General features: G+C 35.2%; 1 protein-coding gene across 1 annotated transcript in view; it reads right to left on the bottom strand.

Annotated features, from left to right (window-relative positions):
- Cht7 (chitinase 7) overlaps positions 1 to 20,992 on the bottom strand; it is a 150,316-nt gene that overhangs the window by 5,142 nt on the left and 124,182 nt on the right. The window contains exons 6-16 of the mRNA XM_074088882.1: positions 18,512 to 18,635; positions 16,882 to 17,063; positions 15,574 to 15,701; positions 15,033 to 15,157; positions 14,227 to 14,340; positions 13,826 to 14,028; positions 7,531 to 7,748; positions 6,764 to 6,918; positions 5,696 to 5,867; positions 4,620 to 4,736; positions 1,794 to 1,929 (exon numbers count right to left, since the gene is read on the bottom strand). Of these exons, the coding sequence (XP_073944983.1) occupies positions 1,794 to 1,929; positions 4,620 to 4,736; positions 5,696 to 5,867; positions 6,764 to 6,918; positions 7,531 to 7,748; positions 13,826 to 14,028; positions 14,227 to 14,340; positions 15,033 to 15,157; positions 15,574 to 15,701; positions 16,882 to 17,063; positions 18,512 to 18,635 (1,674 nt within the window). The remainder of the gene's footprint in view (positions 1 to 1,793; positions 1,930 to 4,619; positions 4,737 to 5,695; positions 5,868 to 6,763; positions 6,919 to 7,530; positions 7,749 to 13,825; positions 14,029 to 14,226; positions 14,341 to 15,032; positions 15,158 to 15,573; positions 15,702 to 16,881; positions 17,064 to 18,511; positions 18,636 to 20,992) is intronic.

The following is a 20,992-nucleotide window of genomic DNA, read 5'->3' as shown; positions in this document are numbered from 1 at the left end:
TGATAAACATGTTTTAGTATTTCGTATGCATGATAGAGAAATTTGACAGTAAATTTTATTTAAAAGTCAGTTTGGCCCGCGATCTTCATACCATTATCATCGTCATATGAGTCCTACGAACACATACGACGCCCACAGTTGGTCATAGGCCTCACCGATAGACCTCAAGTTGCTTCGGTTGGAAGCAGCCTGCATCCACCGTGAACCTGCGGCTTTAGCCAGGTCATCCGTCAATCTCGTTGGTAGTCGTCCTACTCGTCGTTCCTCTCAGACTGTCGGACTGATAGTTCAGACCGATGAAAATTAAACGTTTTCAATAATTAAAAAAAAATACGATTTTAAATCAGGAACGGTACGGCTAGTTTCGACTTTTTCGGAAGATCATTTACATAGGTAAATACGAGTACGTTCCTGATTAATACCATTACGTATTTTTTAAATTTTATGAAATATGTCTCACGAGAGCTTAATTACCTAATATTATTGCTAAATTATTTTATGAATTTTAATTGGACGATCCCCTGACATTATTGTAATTTTAATTTAATTTTAATTTTATGAGAACCTGTTTTGAATTTTAATTGTTTTATTGCTTTTTTATTATTTTATTCAATTTTAACATTTTGTGACATTCAATTGTTTTCCAATTTAATCCTTTGTGTATTCTTGACAATTTCAGTATAAATTCTCGTAACTTTGACATGTAAAAACTATGATGTAATTTTATACTGAATGAATAAATAATCTAATCTAATCTAATCTAAGTTTTACGGAGTTTGTAATAATATTCGTCAATTCGATTTCAGTTTCATTTTCAAAACAAACATTTTTGCTGATGGTACTTTTTGTTGACTGTGGGTACTTGCATTATCATTGAAACTAAATTTTCGTACCATATTTCAAGTCGACGACCGGACTACCAAGATGTCATTGCCAGATTATTGTATTCTTACCAGATTAAATAAGTATGCCAAATTACGAAGGTCTGTCCCAAATAAGCAAACAAGGCAAGCTAAATAAAAGCTTGTAGAAACCAAAATTATGGACTGAACTGACACTAGAACGAGAGAATGAGCATGTTTAGCGAAGTCTTAGGTTAGTCGGCTCCAATCTAATCAACTCCTAGTCGTCATTACCTAAATACCGCAATCACGAAGTTCCATTAAAACGATTATTAGAGCCAGACTCTTCATATTAATTGACTAACTCCAAATGAAAACCGAGCTTCGAATTAAATTGAAGTTCTACGCTATTGCGTGCTTTTAACTAGCTTTAATCCTCGACTTTGATTACCTGTACAAGAAACGTCTTTTATTATACACTTTTTAGTTTGTTCACTAATGAGGTCCATGGTCATCATCATAATATGATAGTATCATGATATTATCTGCCGTAAGACGTCCAATTTTGGACATAGACCTCCAGTTGCTTCAGTTAGAAGCGGCCAGTAACCACCGTGAATGATTTAGCTGTGTGTTTGTTAGTTATGAAAACTATTGAACAGATTTTAAAAGTTGTAAGTGGAGTATCTATGTTATCGTAGCATTAAAGGTCAAAATTAAAAGGTCAAAAATAAATTGCTGAATACAGCTAGTCTGAAATAGATTAATTACATCTTTGATTGTAAATCTGGCTTTAGGAGTTAAAATAGTACCTGGGGGAAGTTATTGACACAATAAATACATGCACAAATGTACCTGCGATCCTTTTAGTCAAATTAGAACAAATGAAATTACAGGAAAGGATTTGATTCGGTGAAAGAGTCTTAATTGAAATTAGAAATGTGAACTTACCGCCACCAGAAGCAGGAGCTCCTATGTCGAATTGTGTATCGTTGATGAGGGTGAACGACCTTCCGTACGTCGGCATGCCAATCATTAGCTTCTCTTTCGGCGCTCCCTGTCGCACCCATTCGCGGGCCGAGTAGTCCTGAAAGGAAAAAACGATTTTTAGAACAATATCTTGATTAACATGTAAATTTCATTATGAATGGGAAAAATGTTGAGCGTGTTAGTTTGATTAAGGATTAAATGGTTCAACAGCTTTCAATGAGATTTGTTATGTAGATATCTGTATCTCGACAATCATCATCATCATCATCATCATCTCATCCTTTAATACACGTCCCACTGCTGGGCACAAGCCTCTTCTCAGAAAGATGCCATGATAAGTGCGCATTGGAAGCTTCACACACACTATTAAATTGTTCCGCAGGTTTTTGAGGCTCGTGTTAAATTTGAAATAAATAATTCGACACATGAATTTAAAAATACTCAAGAGGTGCGAGTACACATTTTAACCCACGATCCTCTGAGAGTCCATGAGTAAAACCAATAGACCTAACTACGGCTGAACTTTTACAAGTAGATAAGTTTGTGTATGTAGTCTGTTAAATAAGTTTTTGTCCAAAAATGACATTTTTAATACAAGCAAATAGTGACTGTACTTTTCGTTGACTATACTTGCATTGGCATCTGAATTACATTTTCATGCCAAATTTCAAGTGAAGTTCCATCCTGGGGAAACAATCCTGGCTGGACCATCAGATGTCACTACCAAGTCATTGAATTGTCACTAAAATATAAGTACTTATGCCAAATTTCGGGTCGATTCGACCACTAGAAGTGGATCAAATTTAATTTGCAAGATTTGACCCGCACGTACATATGAGTACATACAAACATACATGCATTGAAAGTTAAATAAAAGCTTATAAAAAGCGTCTTCATGTTTGATATTGCCAACGTATAGATTCTCTTAGTACGAACCCCTCCGGAAATCATTGAGCTGTGAACCATTCTAAAATTGTTATGAAAAGGAAGCATCGGAAACCCAACGGAGCAGAGGAAGGGTAGGGTTCCTAATATTATTACAATGCTAATATTTCTTCGTCTGATTTTGTTACACTTTTTTGGATATCAAAACTTCACAAAGTTGGGAATGATTTGAGGAATCCGAAATAAAATATATGTTCATGATCTAATGAATGACTTAGAAGTAACGCATAGCCTAAGTCACTAGAGCTAGATGACGTTGAAATTCGGCAGAATGTTCCTTAAGGATTTGAGAGATGCACTAAAAAAGTTCTTTATTAATTTTGACGAGCAAGCCCTTTTTTATCCAAAAGAGCAAAGACGCGGGAAACTAGATACAGTATATATGTATAAAATAAAAGTGTAATATAGGCGCCAGTAAAGCACCGACGCCGTGGTGGCCTAGTGGTTTGACCTATCGCCTCTCAAACAGAGGGTCGTGGGTTCAAGCCCCGGCTCGCACCTCGAGTTTTCGAAATTCATGTAATTTACCACGAGCTTTGCGGTGAAGGAAAACATCGTGAGGAAACCTATATAAACCTGCGAAGCAATTCAATGGTGCGTGTGAAGTTCCCAATCCGCACTGGGCCCGCGTGGGAAGTATAGCCCAAGCCCTCTTGTTCTGAGAGGAGGCCTGTGCCCAGCAGTGGGACGTATATAGGCGGGGATGATGAAAGCACCGACGTGTAATTTACTTTATGCTTATTTAGTTTTATCTATATTTTGTTGTTATCATAGTTTTAATAGAGTTCTACCTACTGAAAAACAGCGTTGTGTTATGTGTCTTACCACAACATTACGTTATGTGGGGCACAATTTACGTTAGGTATGCAATGTTCTTTCATTATTTTTTTCTTTGGTAATGTATTCTCTTTTCTTGTGTATCGAATATGTGTAAATACATGTCTCTTTCACACACACATACTCTCTCTTTCTCTCTCATAATGGCCACAGTTATTCACACTTCTAGAAAATTTCAAGTTAGTGCGACGATTCAAAAGATACAGCCGTGTTACTGTCAGAAAAATGGACGCATAGACAGCGCAGATTTGGAGGTATGGCATGTTTAATTTAGGACTGTAAACAATCATCAACAAACTAAACATGGAACACAGAAACAATCATTAGTATTAATTTAAGTGGTAGGTATACGGACTCTAAGTAATTATTTGTACCTTTGATACATATTTACTGTGCAGGACAAAGCTTTGTTGTATTAGGGTGAGGCTACATTGTTAGAATAGCTGTAATGAGCCTGTTTGCTGGCGACCAATAAAGGAAATTCACACTTGAGCTGTTGAGGGATTGAACAAAGAGAATGTGTACAGGACTTTATGTTTCCGATTTTAGATATTTAAGGAAACAAAAGACGTAATCTTTTGTGTTTAATAAGTTACTCTCGTGAATTTGTTTGCGTGAATAATGCAAAAGGTATTATTTTCAGTTTATAAGATTCTTATTACAAAATGTTTGTATTTTAAACTTATACAGAAAACAAATTAGGTAGGTACATAATTATTTACAAAACTCCGGGATTTTGTTTTAAAAACTTATAGAGTTTTGTTCTAAAAACGTACTTATAGTTGCTTCTTCTCGTGAATCGAAAGCAAATTAACTCCGTCTATTTCCACCGCTAATTTATTATGTCACGAGAAGAAGCGCATCACTGGATGCGCTAAGATTTGTCGCATATTCATTACATACCTTTATATACGAATTTCACTCACGTAAACCTGTACAAACGCAATCAAGGTGGAATCTCCTTATTTTCCATAGACTTTAAAAAAAGTTAGCTTGTCTGCTTACCACGGTGAGTTTCTTCTGGTAGCTGGTGGCGCTCTCTAGCGGGAACAGGGGGCTATTGTGACCGACTTGACGTTCCCACTGGCCGTGGAAGTCGTACGTCATCACGTTGATGAAGTCCTGAAATGCACATAGTATTATAATTATAATTTGGAAGCATTTGGAAAAACAAAGAAAGAGATAGAAAACACTTCCACAAAGAAGAATGCTAAATACGGCACGGAAAGGTATACGGTAAAGAAAGAAAAAAACAGGTGACTGACGAAGCTTTTCCTTTTTTGAAATTGGAATGAGGATTTTCTTGACAAGTGTAATGCCGCTGGGTGGCATTAGTATGGCGAGATCAGTTTGACGTTAATCTTGCTTGCGATTGGTTCGTTTAATTACCTATCTAACAATACAATACAATATTCTTTATTTATCACCAAAAGCAGTACAGAGACATAACAAAAATAAAAAAAAACAGGTAGACAATAAACCACTCAGAAAGGTGATAAAAAGGTCAAAGTTGTCAAATACGAAGATACTAGCTCCAACTAGTCTGTCATATAAACCTTAATTTAAAAAAAGTTAACAACTGATAAGACTCAACAATGGAAGTTAATAACAATTAATAACTTGACATCTGAAATGTATTACTTTGGATTCGAATTTTCATCTTTCTTAATCATCGTACCATTAGTAAAGGAACTTTACGATCAGAATGATTATACAATACAATACAATGACTCTTTATTGTACACCAGAAATAGTAAGCGATACAGAAAAAAGATACACAGAGAGAAAATTACAAGATAAGCAACAGGCGGCCTTATCGCTTAAGAGCAACCAAGCAACCTTTTAACAGAAAGAAGGAAGGACTAGTTTACAGCAGGTGGTGCATCAACAGTGGATCAGAATATTAAAATGCAACAAAAATACATCTATACATACATATATCGTACAAATATTACACAATTTGTAACTCAATAAGTTATCACTGCAGATTGTTAATCAATCTTGCTCAGATAAAATCTTTTCTAAGGTAAATCGCGTAAGAATAGCCGGAAAAATATTTTCATGCGTGTGAGCAAACTTACCAAGTATTTGGAGATCTCCGGTACGTCGTAGCCAGCTGCTATGGCCTCAAAGGATGCTGGAACAGCAGCAGTCAGCAGCAGGCGAGGCTGGCCAGATGTTTTCGCTTCACCCTCGAAGGCCAAACGAAGTTCTTTGAGCAGGGAGACGAATGCGGCGCGGTCATCAGCACCTCTATAAAAGATACAAATTTAGCATTAAAATAGATAAACTAACCAACTTAGAAAAGTTTAAACTCTTGACACTCATTTCAAAGTTTAACATCACGAAAACAGCTGAACATGATTTTTACCAAATTTGTTATAGCTGAGAACTACCACTTAAGAAAAGACAGAGAGACGGATATTGGCGTTAAACTTATAACACCCTTTTTTGCGTAGAGGGTTAAAAATAACAGATATTTTTATTTCAAAATTCAATTACGTATGGACGTTTTCAAACAAATGGTTGTTTTCGAACTGTGATGTGATAGATAGAAGGTAGATATGACAAAGATACAAAAAAGGAACTTATAACACCCTAGTGCCTTGTGCCAGTGGTGTTGTGGCCGTTTCTAGGTAGCATCCACAAACATAAGCCATTGATGAAAATAATCGTATGAGTAATAGTCAATTTTTTCCTATAGTTGACAATGATGAATTTAATACGGTATTTAACTATTTTGTATATGTTTTATAAATTAAAACTACACAATGCCTGTTATCGAATAGAAAAACAATTTTTAAACTACCTTTCCAAATAACAAAGTTATAAAGCTTTGAAATTAAAGATTAGACAGAGAAAGACATACTAGCGTGTGACGTCACACGCTAGTAGCGCCATACTTGCTGCATAGAGAAAAGCTTTTGAGAAAGAGACAGGTATATAGATTTTTCAAAAAATCACTATAAATCCAATTTTCAACCGATTTAAGTTTTCTTTTCGCTAAACACTGTCAGTATATCTATATTTTCATAATAATATTAAGACATGGCAAATTCAGGAGTTGTCAAATACCGTATTAATTATTAGTGCAAACAGATTGTTAGTTTAACGCGCCTAGGTATTCAAAGCTAGGAGGATAATATTACCTTGGGTACTCCCAGTCCACGTCCAATCCATTGAACTGGTAATCTCTAAGGAATTCAATAGCTTCGTAGACGAATTGGTTCATGCGGAAGACGTTAGATGTCAGCTCTTTGAATGGAGTGGAGCCAAACGCCCATCCTCCTATAGCGAGTAAGACCTGGAAATATTGATTGTTTTATTATCAATATCAACGATGGTTAAAAATTAAATTTAATTATGGTTGTGATATGAACATATGAACATGTGGATAAAGCGCCTGCGTATAGAAAAACTCAGGAAATCATTTCTTAGACTTAGAAGTAAGTACGAACATTATGAGAATTAAAGTAAAAGGATAAGAAGAAGAAGATGCGTAAAAAATATCGATATTGCGCAATAGCAATACAGCAACAAAACAAAACGAAATTTAAGTTGAAGAGTTTTTCTATTCCCTAACCAGTAAAATCATGTAAATAAATATCATGGGACAAATATCATGGGACACTTGACACCAATTGACCTACTCTCAAACTAAGCAAAGCTTGTACTATCTATGGACACTAGGCAACGGAAAAACATACTTATATAGATAAATACTTACTTAAATACATATTAAACACCCAAGACCCGAGAACAAACATTCGTATTATTCATACAAATATCTGCCCCGGCCGGGATTCGAACCCGGGACCTTAAGCTTCGCAGTCAGGTTCTCTAACCACTTCGCCATCCGGTCGTCAAATGTACATGTAATATTACTTATTAGCTGATTATGAACGTCATAATCTACCTTAAGGTTAGGGTTCTTCTCCCTCAAAGCGACGACCTTCTCGTACATATCAGCATCCTTTTCATCAGCTTCAGTCAGTTTGTGGTCCTTAAGGGTTGCAAAGGCGAAGATGACATGGGTGCAGAGAGTTGGGTCAATGTTTTCTGCAGAGAAGCGACCGGCACTAGGGCGCTTTGAAGACCAGGAGGTGAGATAGCAGAGAACCTGAGGCTCGCGTCCTGTGGAGGAGAATTTCATTGAATATCGGCAGCAGGAACAGAGCTAATTGTTATTGGCTCCAAAGACCTTTGTCTCATCCTTTCATCATAATATCTTATCTGTTTTGTGTATGATGTGGTGTTCAATGAAACGTTTTTGTGTTGTATTAGAAATGATTGCTGGTTTTTTATTTATATTTACCTATCATTAATGATTTTGATCCGATTATGAGACCACTTTGAGCCTTCGTGTAATCTTAATCAACAGTGGCATAGGTACGATGTACGAGTAGCATAGGTATTTGACTTTTGTTTTATGGTCCTGTGTGTCTTTTAGTTGGGCGAAAAGTATAAGTGATGATGTGGCAAAAGTAAAAGCTGATTACTACACAACTAATATATTTACAGTTATTAAAGTAAACAATAACATTATGTACAGAACATGCTAATAAGATTTTGATTGCGCCTCATAACTTGCCGGGTTAAATAACTCTAAGCACGCGCAAATGGTCATAAAATTGCGTAACTCTTTATAAATAAGTAATGTCCAGTTTGTATGTTTATAATTTTTATATTAAGCAATTTTCTTTACTAAACTAACGAAATGTTTAAATATGAAAGTGTCATCAAACAACTTTCACCAAAATTCACACTTAAAAATAATATATCAAATTTAAAGCGTACAAATTATAACTTTAATTATTCTCTAAAATACCATAAAACAAACAATTGCTGCTTGTTAACTGCAGTGTAAATGTAAGTTTTACTATAATTTCGGAACTGCAGTTTGCAATTAAAAAACTAAATGACCTGTTAATGACAACCCATTTGTTGCCAACTTATCAATAAGCGTATGCACGCATGTACTTTCACATTAAAATGTAATTTGATTTCCAATAAACTGCCATTCGATTTGCTGGATATAATTTGGTCGTTGATCAATCAAAAGCGTTAGCGAAATCTAATTCTGAATCTTTCCTTATTACTCTAACGACATTTTTATGAAATGCCAATTTTTGTTCGCAATCGCATAATTTCAAGTCACATTTTTAACGCGAAATGTCAATTCATACTTTTTTTAATGAACGCATTTATTTTCTTAAAACACTACCTATCATATACTAGGTAAAAAAAATATATCACGATCAAAATATATATATATAATAATTCCGTTGACATTTTAAAGTTTTAAAAATAATAGGTACTCTGTTATTTTTTATTGTCTATCTGTAATGATAAATTGATATGAGGTGATAGGTATATCACAATAAAATATAAGCTAAGCATTAAACTAACAGGTCGTAACTACTCTTTATTAACTAAAGTTTGTGATTATAATTTATAACTAAAATACAGGCAGTGTGAAAACTATTGTCTGTACCCAACAATGGAATGAATATAAAACTTACTTGTTAATGTTACCTAATTTCTTGCTAACCGAAGCTTACTGTGACGCCATACAAATAAATAATGGATACAAAGTCGAAACCATAAGTCGTGTGACATTTTTATACCCAACTTCGTATTCCGGACGCTTTACCACAACTCGTTTGAATTTTCATAACTCATGGCATGACTTTGTCACGCCGTAAAAACTCGCAAAGAATACTTTACAAAAGTTGAGCAGTATTCTTGAACATTCAAAATATGTTATTTATTACGTACTTGGCGAAACTTGGGAGTGCTTGGGAAGATTGTCGCGTCAACTGAGGGGTCTTAAATCACGGTCCTGTGACTTTTTAACGCATGGACTACTTCTGAGCCCTCAGAGGGAAATTACGTTAGTAATGAAATAACCGTGCGTGTGTCACTAGTACTCATAACCCGTGTCCTCCTCAATACGTGATTATACACCGTGTTTTCTTGATATCCGTTAACTCCGGCAGACGGCTCAGTTCATTGATATGAATTACTTACCTGATTGTTAACTTTTTCGTCAAAATTGAAGAAAAAAAAATGTTTTCATGCATATAATAGCTTTACAGTCATTGCTAATAGTTAAATTGTAAAATAAACAAAATTGACACGAGACATTGACGTGATACATAAAAGAGACATAAAAAAACCACATGCGTAATTTTCTTTTGCTAAATATTGTGTGAATTAAAAACGGATTAGTTATAATATGAACTTTGAAAAAACGTCATAAATTAAGAACCATGAAGTACGCTGTTTTTTTGCTAATTATTAACTATCTTTATTCTTGATTATCTTTCAAACAGTAAGAGTTAGATGTCTCTAAGACACTAGTCTTAGAGAAATTAATTTCATTTGACCTGTAGCACCTGTAGGTAAGCCCTCTTGTTCTGAGAGGAGGCCTTTGCCCAGCAGTGGGACGTATACATAGGCTGGGATGATGATGATGACCTGTAGATTGTCTTCTTAACTTCCACTTCTGACTTCCACAGGTGCCACCGACGCACATGTGCGTTCAAAATGTATGAATAATTATGACAGCGGCACTGGCCGAAGTTCCCTAAACGCATATATGCGTCGGTGGCAGTGAATGCCTTAAAGTTAACGCATATCAAAAATAACACGGTGTACTTAGTGTCAGTAAACCTAAAGTTAATTTAGAACTGGCATGTGATAATCAATCAAAAAAATGTGTTCCAAGAAAAAAAAAAGATCGCAATTTCGGGTGACACTTTTTCCCAGGCCGGATAATATCGACATGGAAATACCGACCCTGTTTTTCGTGTCCATATGAACTGACATGAGCTTCTATGGGCGTGTACACGAAAAACAGGGTCGGTATTTCCAAATCGGTATTATACGGGTCGGGAAAGAGTGTCAATTAAAATAAAGAGTGTCGACCGCAATTTCTTGACAATATTTAGACGTTCCAATTGTAAAATAAATGTTTGCTTTACTTAATGCGTGTTAAAGTTTGAATGCATTTTTAATCGAAAACAATTTCTACAAATTCTAAGAAGTAAATATTCCTTCCATTTATTCGTATGTAATCTCATACAATATCATTTTATTCTTAGCGCTATAGGCTATAGTTAGTAGAAAGTCACTTGTCTGGAGTCTAGACACACTTATCGGCCAAGGAATTTCATTAAGACGGCTTCATCAAATTTAAACCCTTCAAACTGTTTTTAGTCATGTAGTGGTAATATTATTTTCATATTCATCTTTTAAAGCCCTTTATCTTGACACCCCAGTCGAAGGTTTTGAAGAAAAAAAACTTCCAACCTCCATTATTATACGTTATTTTGTTTTTATTATATACAATCGCCAGATCACGAAATTCCCAGGCATATCGTGAAATGACGGCATTTTATGGTATGCCTAGTAATTTCAGGATCTGCCTAAACGTCACAAGGCAAATCGTTAAACGGTGAGTTTTGAACGATATGACAGATGTCTCTTAGCCAATTCGTGATCTGGCGGATTTTACGATCGACCGCCGACATATATACCGAGCGCCATTTGCGTCATCGAGAATAATCTAACGACGTATCATTTATAAAAATCGATTGAACCGTTGACTAGTTACGTTACGATGAACATAGGAACGGATATACATACGTAGAGGCCAAAAACATACTCTGGGTTTCATCGGAGTTGGGTAAAAGAGTCTATCACGAAGTAAAATTTCTTAAAAGAAGGAAAAAACAGAGCATAAAACGAAAGACGCATTTAGTACACGTATTTATAACATATCCAAAACTATTAAAGACGAAATAAAAGAAAAATCCTTTAATAAATTACCTCATACCTCTAGGCGTACCTCTACCCGTAGGCGTACCTCATTGGGAAATGTTACTACATATTGCAAGAATTTTTCCTGAATACGTAAACTAATTATATTACATATTTATAAATTATCGGATCATTGTTTAACAATTATTTATGAAAATAGCTTTAAGTTATGTTGCAGTGCCCTACTACAGGGTTTCATGTTTGGGGAATATTTTATTTTTAGTTTAAGATCCTATGTACCCATGAAAGCAACGATTGTATGATTAAATGATTAGATACTGCTCCTTACCTTACCTTAGATACTTGACGGCACTCGACTTCTAGGCGTGACAGCAATATATTTACGTCCCTGCCATACCCAAACGTCTTAATGCCTACATTTCATCGCTAAAAGCAGTCAATGCTTCAAACTTTCAACTTGTCGCGAATCGTTCGCGTTCTTGGCAGGAGAAACAAAAGGGGGCCGAAGAGTGACCCTTGAGGCACTCCCCGTGGAGATTTGTTGCTTTCGGTGCCAAACACACAGTATTTTAAATGGGTTGTCTGTTAACGTGAATTGTTTTCGTATTGTATTATCTACTCGTACACATATAGTTAATTTACCTAACTATACTATACCTAATGTTCAAAAAAATATTGCCAGCAAGATTTTTGCATAAAGCAACACTTAAAACATCAAATCGAGTAAATGAATTCTAATTAGGGCTACTAACACTATTTTGAAATGTGTTCACTTTAGAAACAGGATATTTTATTTGATCCGCATGTTCATCTGCGCTGGATTGTCAGCGGTAAAAAGTTATCCCGCATTCAGGGACATCATTTAACATACCTACTAATGAATGACGTCTCTGAAAGCAGCAGAAATGTCAATACCACCTCACTACGAGTAGTATTTCAGTTTTAAGCTCAAAGTAACTTAAGGCCAATGTTTGTCAAATTCCAGCACCAAGATAAAGTGCCTTTAATTAATTTTTCGGCCATAGTAAACCTATGTGCAAAATTTTATATAAATTTGTGCAGCACATGATTGACAAACAAAACAAACACAAAATGTTAAATAAACAAATATAAACTTTCCCATTTAGAAGTATAACAATTAGTAGAGAGGGAAAGAAAAGTAATGAGATTAGACACAGAAAAAAAACATCGTTTCATACATAAGGACATGAATATGAATGTGCTATTTACTTCAACAAATGACCTTACGGTCAAAGCCCTTGCTAATGCCAATCATAGCGTAGATATTTGTACTGTAATTACTTCACGTTTATTATTCGACGACAGCTCCATACTAAGTAACGGAAATAAATGTGTACACCGTAAATAACGTAATTTCGCATACCAAAATGACAGCACCCATCGAAAATCATTAAAAACTCTTTAGAAAGTTAAACGGGTAAATATAAATGAAAGTGAACACACGGAAATAACTAATATTAACAATTTAAATGCAAGCAATCCAATTGGAGTGTTAAAGAGAGAAAGTGATCTTTAAGACAAGTTTATACTGCCTAATTTGGTATGATGGGAAAAATAAAAATACTGATGCTAGATATTTAGGACTACGAATCTTTTTGACACCTTTTTATACCTTTTTATAGCTTCATTTGCGACTATATATATGTAAACAAATCGAGCAATTTGTGTTTTTTTTTAATTTTCAGTTTAACTGGTGTGGAACCTTTATTGTGCGAGTTTGGCTCACATTTGACAATCCTTTTTAAATTTTACACGATGCAAAAGCTTTCTTATAAAGCCGATTAAAGCTTTATGTTACTTAGATTAATAATATATTTTTAATAACATAATGGTTTACTTTATATTCGTACTTCATTTTTTGTTTTGTTAGTATACTAACTAAGCCCAAAGATAGTTCAAAAAAGTGCTTCCAATTTGAGATCACATTAACAAGATTGTGGCTGAAAACACTGAAGAAACACAACTCACACTCACTGTTTTTATCGATCTCGACAATTTGCTTGCTCTGAATCTTCGTAATATGCTTCTGACTAGGTTCCTTGGCCCCCTTCAGTAGATCAGAAAGGCTGGTCTTGATTAGTTCATGTTTCCCTTATAGCATGACAATATTTTTGGTAAATTGTAGGTAATTGTACAGTTTTCTAGACCTTATAACTGCATAGGGTAGAAGAATGAAATAAAACCTTAAGTAACCCTTATCAAAATCATCCTACACCATCATGTCCACTCGAAGGCTTCTTTTTCACATTTAGTTTTAATACAACATTAAAACTGTTTAAAATAGAAATGGGCGTATATCTTCTATATTTATACAACATTAGCATGACTGATTGACAGACCGGTTAATGAACCAAGGTGATTCTTAGATCGAGATACAAAAAAAAAGATTATAAAATTCTACTCACTATTTTTATCAGTTTCGACGGCGTTCTTGTTCTTGATAATGCGTGTCTTAGTAGGTTTCTTTACACCCTTTAATACGTCAGAGAGGCTGATCTTGATTGGTTCTGGTTTCTCCGTTTCTTCCTCGAATACCACAGATTCTGCTACAGACGCCCAGTCAACATCTTTAGCGTCTTTGCCACGAGAAATGCCACGTAGCTCCTCTCTAAAAATCATAAAAAGTTGTGCTAGAATGACAGTTTTACTCATAGAAACATTTCTTGGTTAATAAAATTCAGTTACGAAACAAATGAAAACTGAATATTAATTTTCAGTTAAACAAAACATACGAAGATCAAAATATGTAGCCATTGATATTATTTTTATATTTTATATTCAATGATTTTAAATCACATAATCTCACCTCATGGCTCCAATAAGGGGGTATTTGACGTCGCCTCCGCATACGCCTCCGCTAAAATCGTCCATATCGACAGTCCACACCATAGCGCCTCCGAAACCATTGTCCTTTATCCATCTGAAGATGTTTCAGTTGTTAAAAAAATGTTAAGCCTATACTCAATAGAAAAGTAGTGGAAAAGAGGAGTTAATTTTTTCTAATAATAAGATACTTCAATGGGGTCTGAAAAAGTAAAGGAGTATTTCAATGGTTATCCTTTAAACTTTTGTTCGCCTTAATGTTCTGTGTCAAAGGTATAAATTGCATTTCATATTGGTACCTGCATATTAAACAGTAACTGAGATTGAGTAACTGACAGAGAAACACCGTACACAACCACTGAAGTTTGCTGCATTAAGACGGAATATTTTTCACGGATTATCATTATCACTTTAAAAAAACAACCATTGTTAATTTTATTTGAGGCAGTCACATTGTTGAAACATCGACAGCATAGCCCACACAGAGGCCTTATTTAATTGTCTAACACACTTAGAATCACAATCGTTTTCGCCATTTCTTTCTATCACATGGTGTATGATGAGGGTAGAAAGAGATGATGAATACGATAGCAAACGTCAGAGCTTTAGACAATACAGCCAGAGGCTAATATATCAGGATATACGCTGCCCAGCAATGTCCGATCAGCTCTGACCACTTCTCTGAACCCTGAACAGATGCCCTGTCTCAGGTACGTGCCAGAACGAAAGTCAATAATTAGGCAGGTGAATCTTGCTGATGCTGTTGGAAGTGACACTAGTAATACAAACCTCATCTTGTGCCTGATGGACTTTTCATCGTCGAAGCCTACCCATTGGTCGCCGTGGATTGCGTAAGGCACCTTCATTTCGTCGTCCCAAACGTAAGCGGCACCATTTCGGAGCATTTCGCACACCTTAAAACAACACAGAAGTTGAATGATGTGTTGGTAATATCGAACTTATTTATTGATTAATCAACAAAATAGACAATTTTGAAGTGTTATTGTAGAAATAACAATGTATGAAAATAAAACGTAGTAAATGAATATTTACTTATTTGCACTATTGCTGTTTAATTTTCTCGCAGTCCATGTAAAAAGCAGAGTGTATATAACTTGTTCATAAAACCCATTTTACCATCAACTTAACCCTCGCCTCCAGCTCAGGTGGATCTAAGTGTCGGGTAAAATGGCACGTTTTATGTATTTGTTGTACTACCTATTTTTAACTTATTTCTTTTTAGACTGGGTATTCGAATCCCACCTGTCTTTGCAAAGCACTCAGAATATCACAATAAAATCGTCTATGTACACTTTTTTATTAAAATTACCTCATAGTAAGCGAGGAAGCCGCTCTCCTTTGTGTATTCGCCCGCTTTCCCACCGCCGGTGGCCGGTGAATTCACTTTGAATTTGTTAGGGTTGGACAAAGTGAACGTTCGTCCGTATGTTGGCATGCCTGGGATTAAAAAGCAAATTATGAGCAAAAACTCATTTAAATTTTCACAAGCTAGCAGTAGCGCGATGACTCTAAAATTCCTGCTAAAATTCATATTTCCCATCATACGCAATTGAACTATTTTGATTTCTGACTCTCTAGATCGTTTTCGGATTAAGTTTCATAATGATTATTCTTATCAGGTAGTACGATGTCACTCAGTAGGTAAGTAACTATTTAGAGTCGTAAGGGAAATCGTGCATGTTGCATTACACTGCGGTGCTCTACCTCCCACTTCATACTCGTTCGCTTGACGGCCTCGCTATGTAATAGGTACTACTTGCGCGATTTTTCTCGTAAGTCTAAACTGGGCTTTACTATTCAGTTCATTTGATAGTACCTACGTTAAAATAACAGCAACAAATAAGTAGAAGTCTCAATGTTTGAAGAGAAATCTTTGTCAAACAACAGAATTCTGCGACAAAAACGTGGGTAAATTTGTGAGCAGTTGTGTAATTCCCAAGCCGCAAAACCTAATGAAAATTCTAACAGTACTGCAAATTCCCAATTTGTCATGGACTATAAATTGCGACCCCTGACGTAAGGGTAAATAAATAAAACAAGGGTCGTATGGCTAGTTTACGACGTAAAGTCATCCCTCGATGTAAATTAAAAATGACATAGGATAGGGCTATGCGGGGTGAAAGCCAGCAGTTTTACTAAGACGAATGGGTTTCAATTCTTTTTGCTAATATAGTTTGCAATGACCAAAATTTAATTTTAACACTTTGCTAGCTTTACTTTGTATTTCTAAAACGAAGCCAGCTTGGGCGTCCTAATCTGTAAACATTTCATTTATTTGTGAAAAGCAAATATCAACCATTAACAATTTTATCATCAACAAAAAGATTGTATTAAAAACAGGAACTTAAATAAAAAATGAAAATATTCGATACAATGTTAATCAAATTAAAGAACACTATACCGGTTGATTTTTCAGAAATACGAAAAATAATAAAATCATAATTGGCGCTATAAATCGAACGTTATTCTTCATTTCCCACATTTGCTTTATCAAATACGGCAGAACAATTGGCTTACACGTATTTACACAGCTCACAACCCACAAAAATGTTAACCATTTTATTAAAAAAAAAAAAAAACCAACTATGAAAACTTCGAGGTCCTCTAAAACTCTTACCAATGATAAGTTTCTCCTTGGGGGCTCCAAGCTTGACCCACAAGTGGGCTGCGTGGTCCACTGACAGCTGTTTCCTCCATTCGGAGTCCGACGATGGGGCGTAGAGTGGTGCATTGTGGCCTGTCTCTCGCTCCCATTTGCCGTGGAAGTCGTAGGCCATGAGGTTGATAAAATCCAAATAGCTGTTAGACAAACAGGAATATTGACAATAATTTAATTTTGAAACGAATCCAACCTAAAGTTTTGTTTAAACAGAGTAAAGATTGAAATTATTGAGATTACGTAAAAATATTTTTGAGGGATATCAATTAAGTAGTAATCTTTACTGTTTCGCTCCAAATTTAGAATTGGACGCACCTATCTCTTCCCATAGTGTCCTGAAAGGTGATTGAGGAGAGAGTAGGCAGCAGCACTTTTTATTGCCATATGCGAAATCCAAATTCCAGCAGAGAACCTCCCCATTTTATTTTCCAAGTGCTTACAAGTACACATCTTAATAATTAAACAGGTATGCTTTCTAATTTGACTTAAATTGAAATACAGGAAACAAGGTGTGACAGTTACGAAGGAAATGTGTATAATAAACAAACCCCATTAAACAAACGACCATCCAAATAACAAGCTCATCATGATAATGTGCTCAGTCAGACCGCATCAGATCGCCACCCTATGTTAAAAGTTCGACGTTCGATGCGACGTGAATTGCTTTGTCTGTATACCAACATGAGACATGACAAGCGGCAGATGTGTCAAGTATTTGAATGTAGTAAAACACCAACTTCACACGACACTAGCAAAACGTTCATGTCTCCAAACTACACAAACATAAAGTGTAATTTCCAACAAAAACTGTTAACGCGTGCGAAGAGACAACTTTGCTTTTCCGCACATTGTTTTAGAATATGGGAAAATGCTCTAACAATGTATATGGAATATTAACGAGTGAAAATTTCGCAATGTGTCCATGTGACAATATTCTTAGTGGACATTTTATTTAGGTCGTTACGCATCAACCCTGGATTATTTGGTATCTTTTATTTTTTTAACAAATCAATGTAATTTGTAAATACTTCAGAATTTTTGTTTGAAGCTAAGTATTCGTTCAATTTGCATTGTTTTCATCAAGGCTTGTGCAGCCTTTAAAAAGTGAATGGATTTGACAAGTTATTTTGCAAACCATAAAGCAATTATTATTCAATTGACTAATTGCAATTTGATTGCAGGATCCAGACTTCGATTGATGTGAAAATGGAACAGACAAACGGCAATAAAAATAGTAAAATATCATTATCTGTTTTTAAGTTTAAGTTATCTTCTTTATACATATAATACTTACTCAGTAGATCTAAAAGGAAAGTCTACTTGTGGTCACGATCGTTGTAACAAAGTCGAAATGTTTAGGTATTTAATGTGTAATAACTCTAGTTTCCTTCAAACTGGAGTTTTAACTCTAATACGGGTCATGCCGATATATTATCTCTTACGTCGCTATAGAGTCGACAGCCGGCGTGTATGTCCAAGATGCCATGGCGATTTAACTTAGTATAAATTGTTATGCATCTCAAAGTTTGCGGCGTCAGCTTGCGTGCCTTTTCTGTCTTTCTCGGTTTTTAAATTATATTTATCTTACCTGGCCACAGCCGGTACATCGTATCCTCCTTTGATGTTGTCAGGGCCTACAGGCACGGCGGCGGTGAGCAGAAGACGAGGTTTCTTTACTTCTTGGGCTTCAGCTTCGAATGCTTCTCGCAGTTCTGAAATTAAAACGATGTGTAAATAATTCGCACGTTCTAGTAGAGGCATAGGAGTAAGGTGACCAAATAGGAGGCAGTGGCGTGTTTTTTTTTTTACCTGAATAATCAAGAACGTACTGAAACTAAACGCATGCAGTAGTAGTTTGAGCTTTTGCTCAGGTGTGATACTACATAAATTAACAAATAAAATGTTAAGTTAGTTTTATTTTATTTTGTTTGACATTGTTTGGTTTCATTTGATTAGATTTAATTGGTATTTTATTATGTATGTTAGTCACTTAGTATATAAGTTAATTATTGTAATAAAATGTTATTGGCGCAGTTGGTAGTAATTTAACAATGGTTGGTAGTTTATGACAGTGACAGAATATTGAGAAAACCTGTGTCAATGTGATGATAACAAATTGAACTTATATCTACCTATATTTAACCCTAATCTTCTAACCCTATTTAAAACAAGTTAAAATACTTCCTTTAAATAAAGTAAAATAATAAATACGCGCTAAACAATAGTCATATTTCAATTAGAACCCACAACTAAATGACTAATGTAAACAAAGATGAATTGTTCACTACATAAAAGGTTATCCAGGTCCTTAAGCTACAACTAGAGACCCTAACACATTAGGGCGACCTCAAACACTTGGGTCCGAACAGTTGGCCTAGTTTGACCGTTCCGTTAATTAATATTTACGTATGTAATGTCCATTACAGAGTCGGGTAGAGGTCTATTGTAGTGACCATAATTGAAGCCAAATCGAATCCTGAAGTTCTTAGCATCTATCTATACATATAATAAAGCTGAAGAGGGGCCGAAAGTCTGTACATGGAAGATATTTAAAAAAAAGTTGGCTGGGGATACTTAGAATCGATAACAGAACACGTTCCAACAGTTTTTAGAATTTTTGTCTGTTTGTCTGTTTATCTGTTTATCTGTTTGTCGTTTATTTGACCGCGCATCACGTGAGAACGGCTGAACGGATTTATGCAAACTTTACTAATCTGACGAGAAAATCCCCAGCCAGGTTATAGGCTATAAAAATTCGACCCTTAGGGTATAAAAATTCAACCCTTAAAAGTGGAGGTAGCTACTACATTCGATTCGATTGAGTTAAGTTTCCACCTTCAAGTTTTTCAAATACGTGCTATGACTATCAAGTACCTGATAAACTAACAGATGGCGCTGAAATTAATAACTTTGTGACTCGAGTAAGGAAGGATTTTGCCAAATTAACTCTAAGTTTAAAAGAGGGAGTACGGATATCAAAAATAATTGAAATTTAATTGATTTAATGATACGACTAAAATTAAACGACAATAAAGTAATTGCCACACATTACAATGCCACTTTTGGAGTACTGGGTAAACAGTATGTAATGGAGTAAACTAATAAAAAAGAGTACTTACATAGTTTATACTTAGTTTTTTTAGCATTAGAAATAGGGTAACAATCTTGACGAGTCTTTTTATTGAAAAAGTTTTAAAAAACAGCTACTATACTTTTTGAACCAAAAAGCATGTAAATGATCATTACCTATATCATTGCTAATTGTTACTATTTGCTGTGACTTATTTTTCAAAGTTTTTTTCAATAAAAAGACACATCAAGATCGCTTGCCTTCTTTCTAATGCTAAAAAAAGAACTATAAGTACTTAATGGTAAAATCAACACACATATCAACACACGTACGAGTATAATTCTATACATCTATCTTATACTATACAAAAGTTGGCTGGATACTTAGAATCGATAACAGAACACGTTCCAAAAGTTTTTAGAATTTTTGTCTGTTTATCTGTTTTGTCTGTTTATTGACCACGCATCACGTGAAAACGGCTGAACGGGATTTCATGCAAGCTTTACTAATCTGGCGAGAAAATCCCCGGTCCGGTTATATAGACTTTAAAAATCCTACCCCTAAAAGAGGGGGGGGGCGGTAGCCGCTACTCTTGATTAAGTTAAGTTTGCACCTGAATCTTATGAGCTACTTAGGAAGGAGGTGCAGACTTATTTTCAAGTGTTGTACGACTATCGAGTACCCTGCTAACACTAAGAGATGGCGCTGATTTAGCAAATTACTAAGTTTAAAAAAGGAGTACGGATATCAAGAAATTTAGGTAATTCATTAAATAATATAACAAATTTAAACGACAATAAATTAATTGACACACATTTCACAGTGCCATCTTATGGGGAACTATGAAACAAACATAGTTACGTAGTGGTAACATCAACACTTATATTCAACACGCGTATAATTAATTATAGAAAAATGTCATGAATTGTTCCTAATTATTTATATCCGGAATACGGAAATTCGGCGAAGAAACTAAAGTCACTGACATAGCTCGAATAT

The sequence above is a fragment of the Choristoneura fumiferana genome, chromosome 6 (genome assembly GCF_025370935.1).
Source record: "Choristoneura fumiferana chromosome 6, NRCan_CFum_1, whole genome shotgun sequence".
NCBI lineage: Eukaryota > Metazoa > Arthropoda > Insecta > Lepidoptera > Tortricidae > Choristoneura > Choristoneura fumiferana.
Note: the sequence above shows the minus strand (reverse complement) of the source record. Positions and strands in the feature narration are given on the sequence as shown.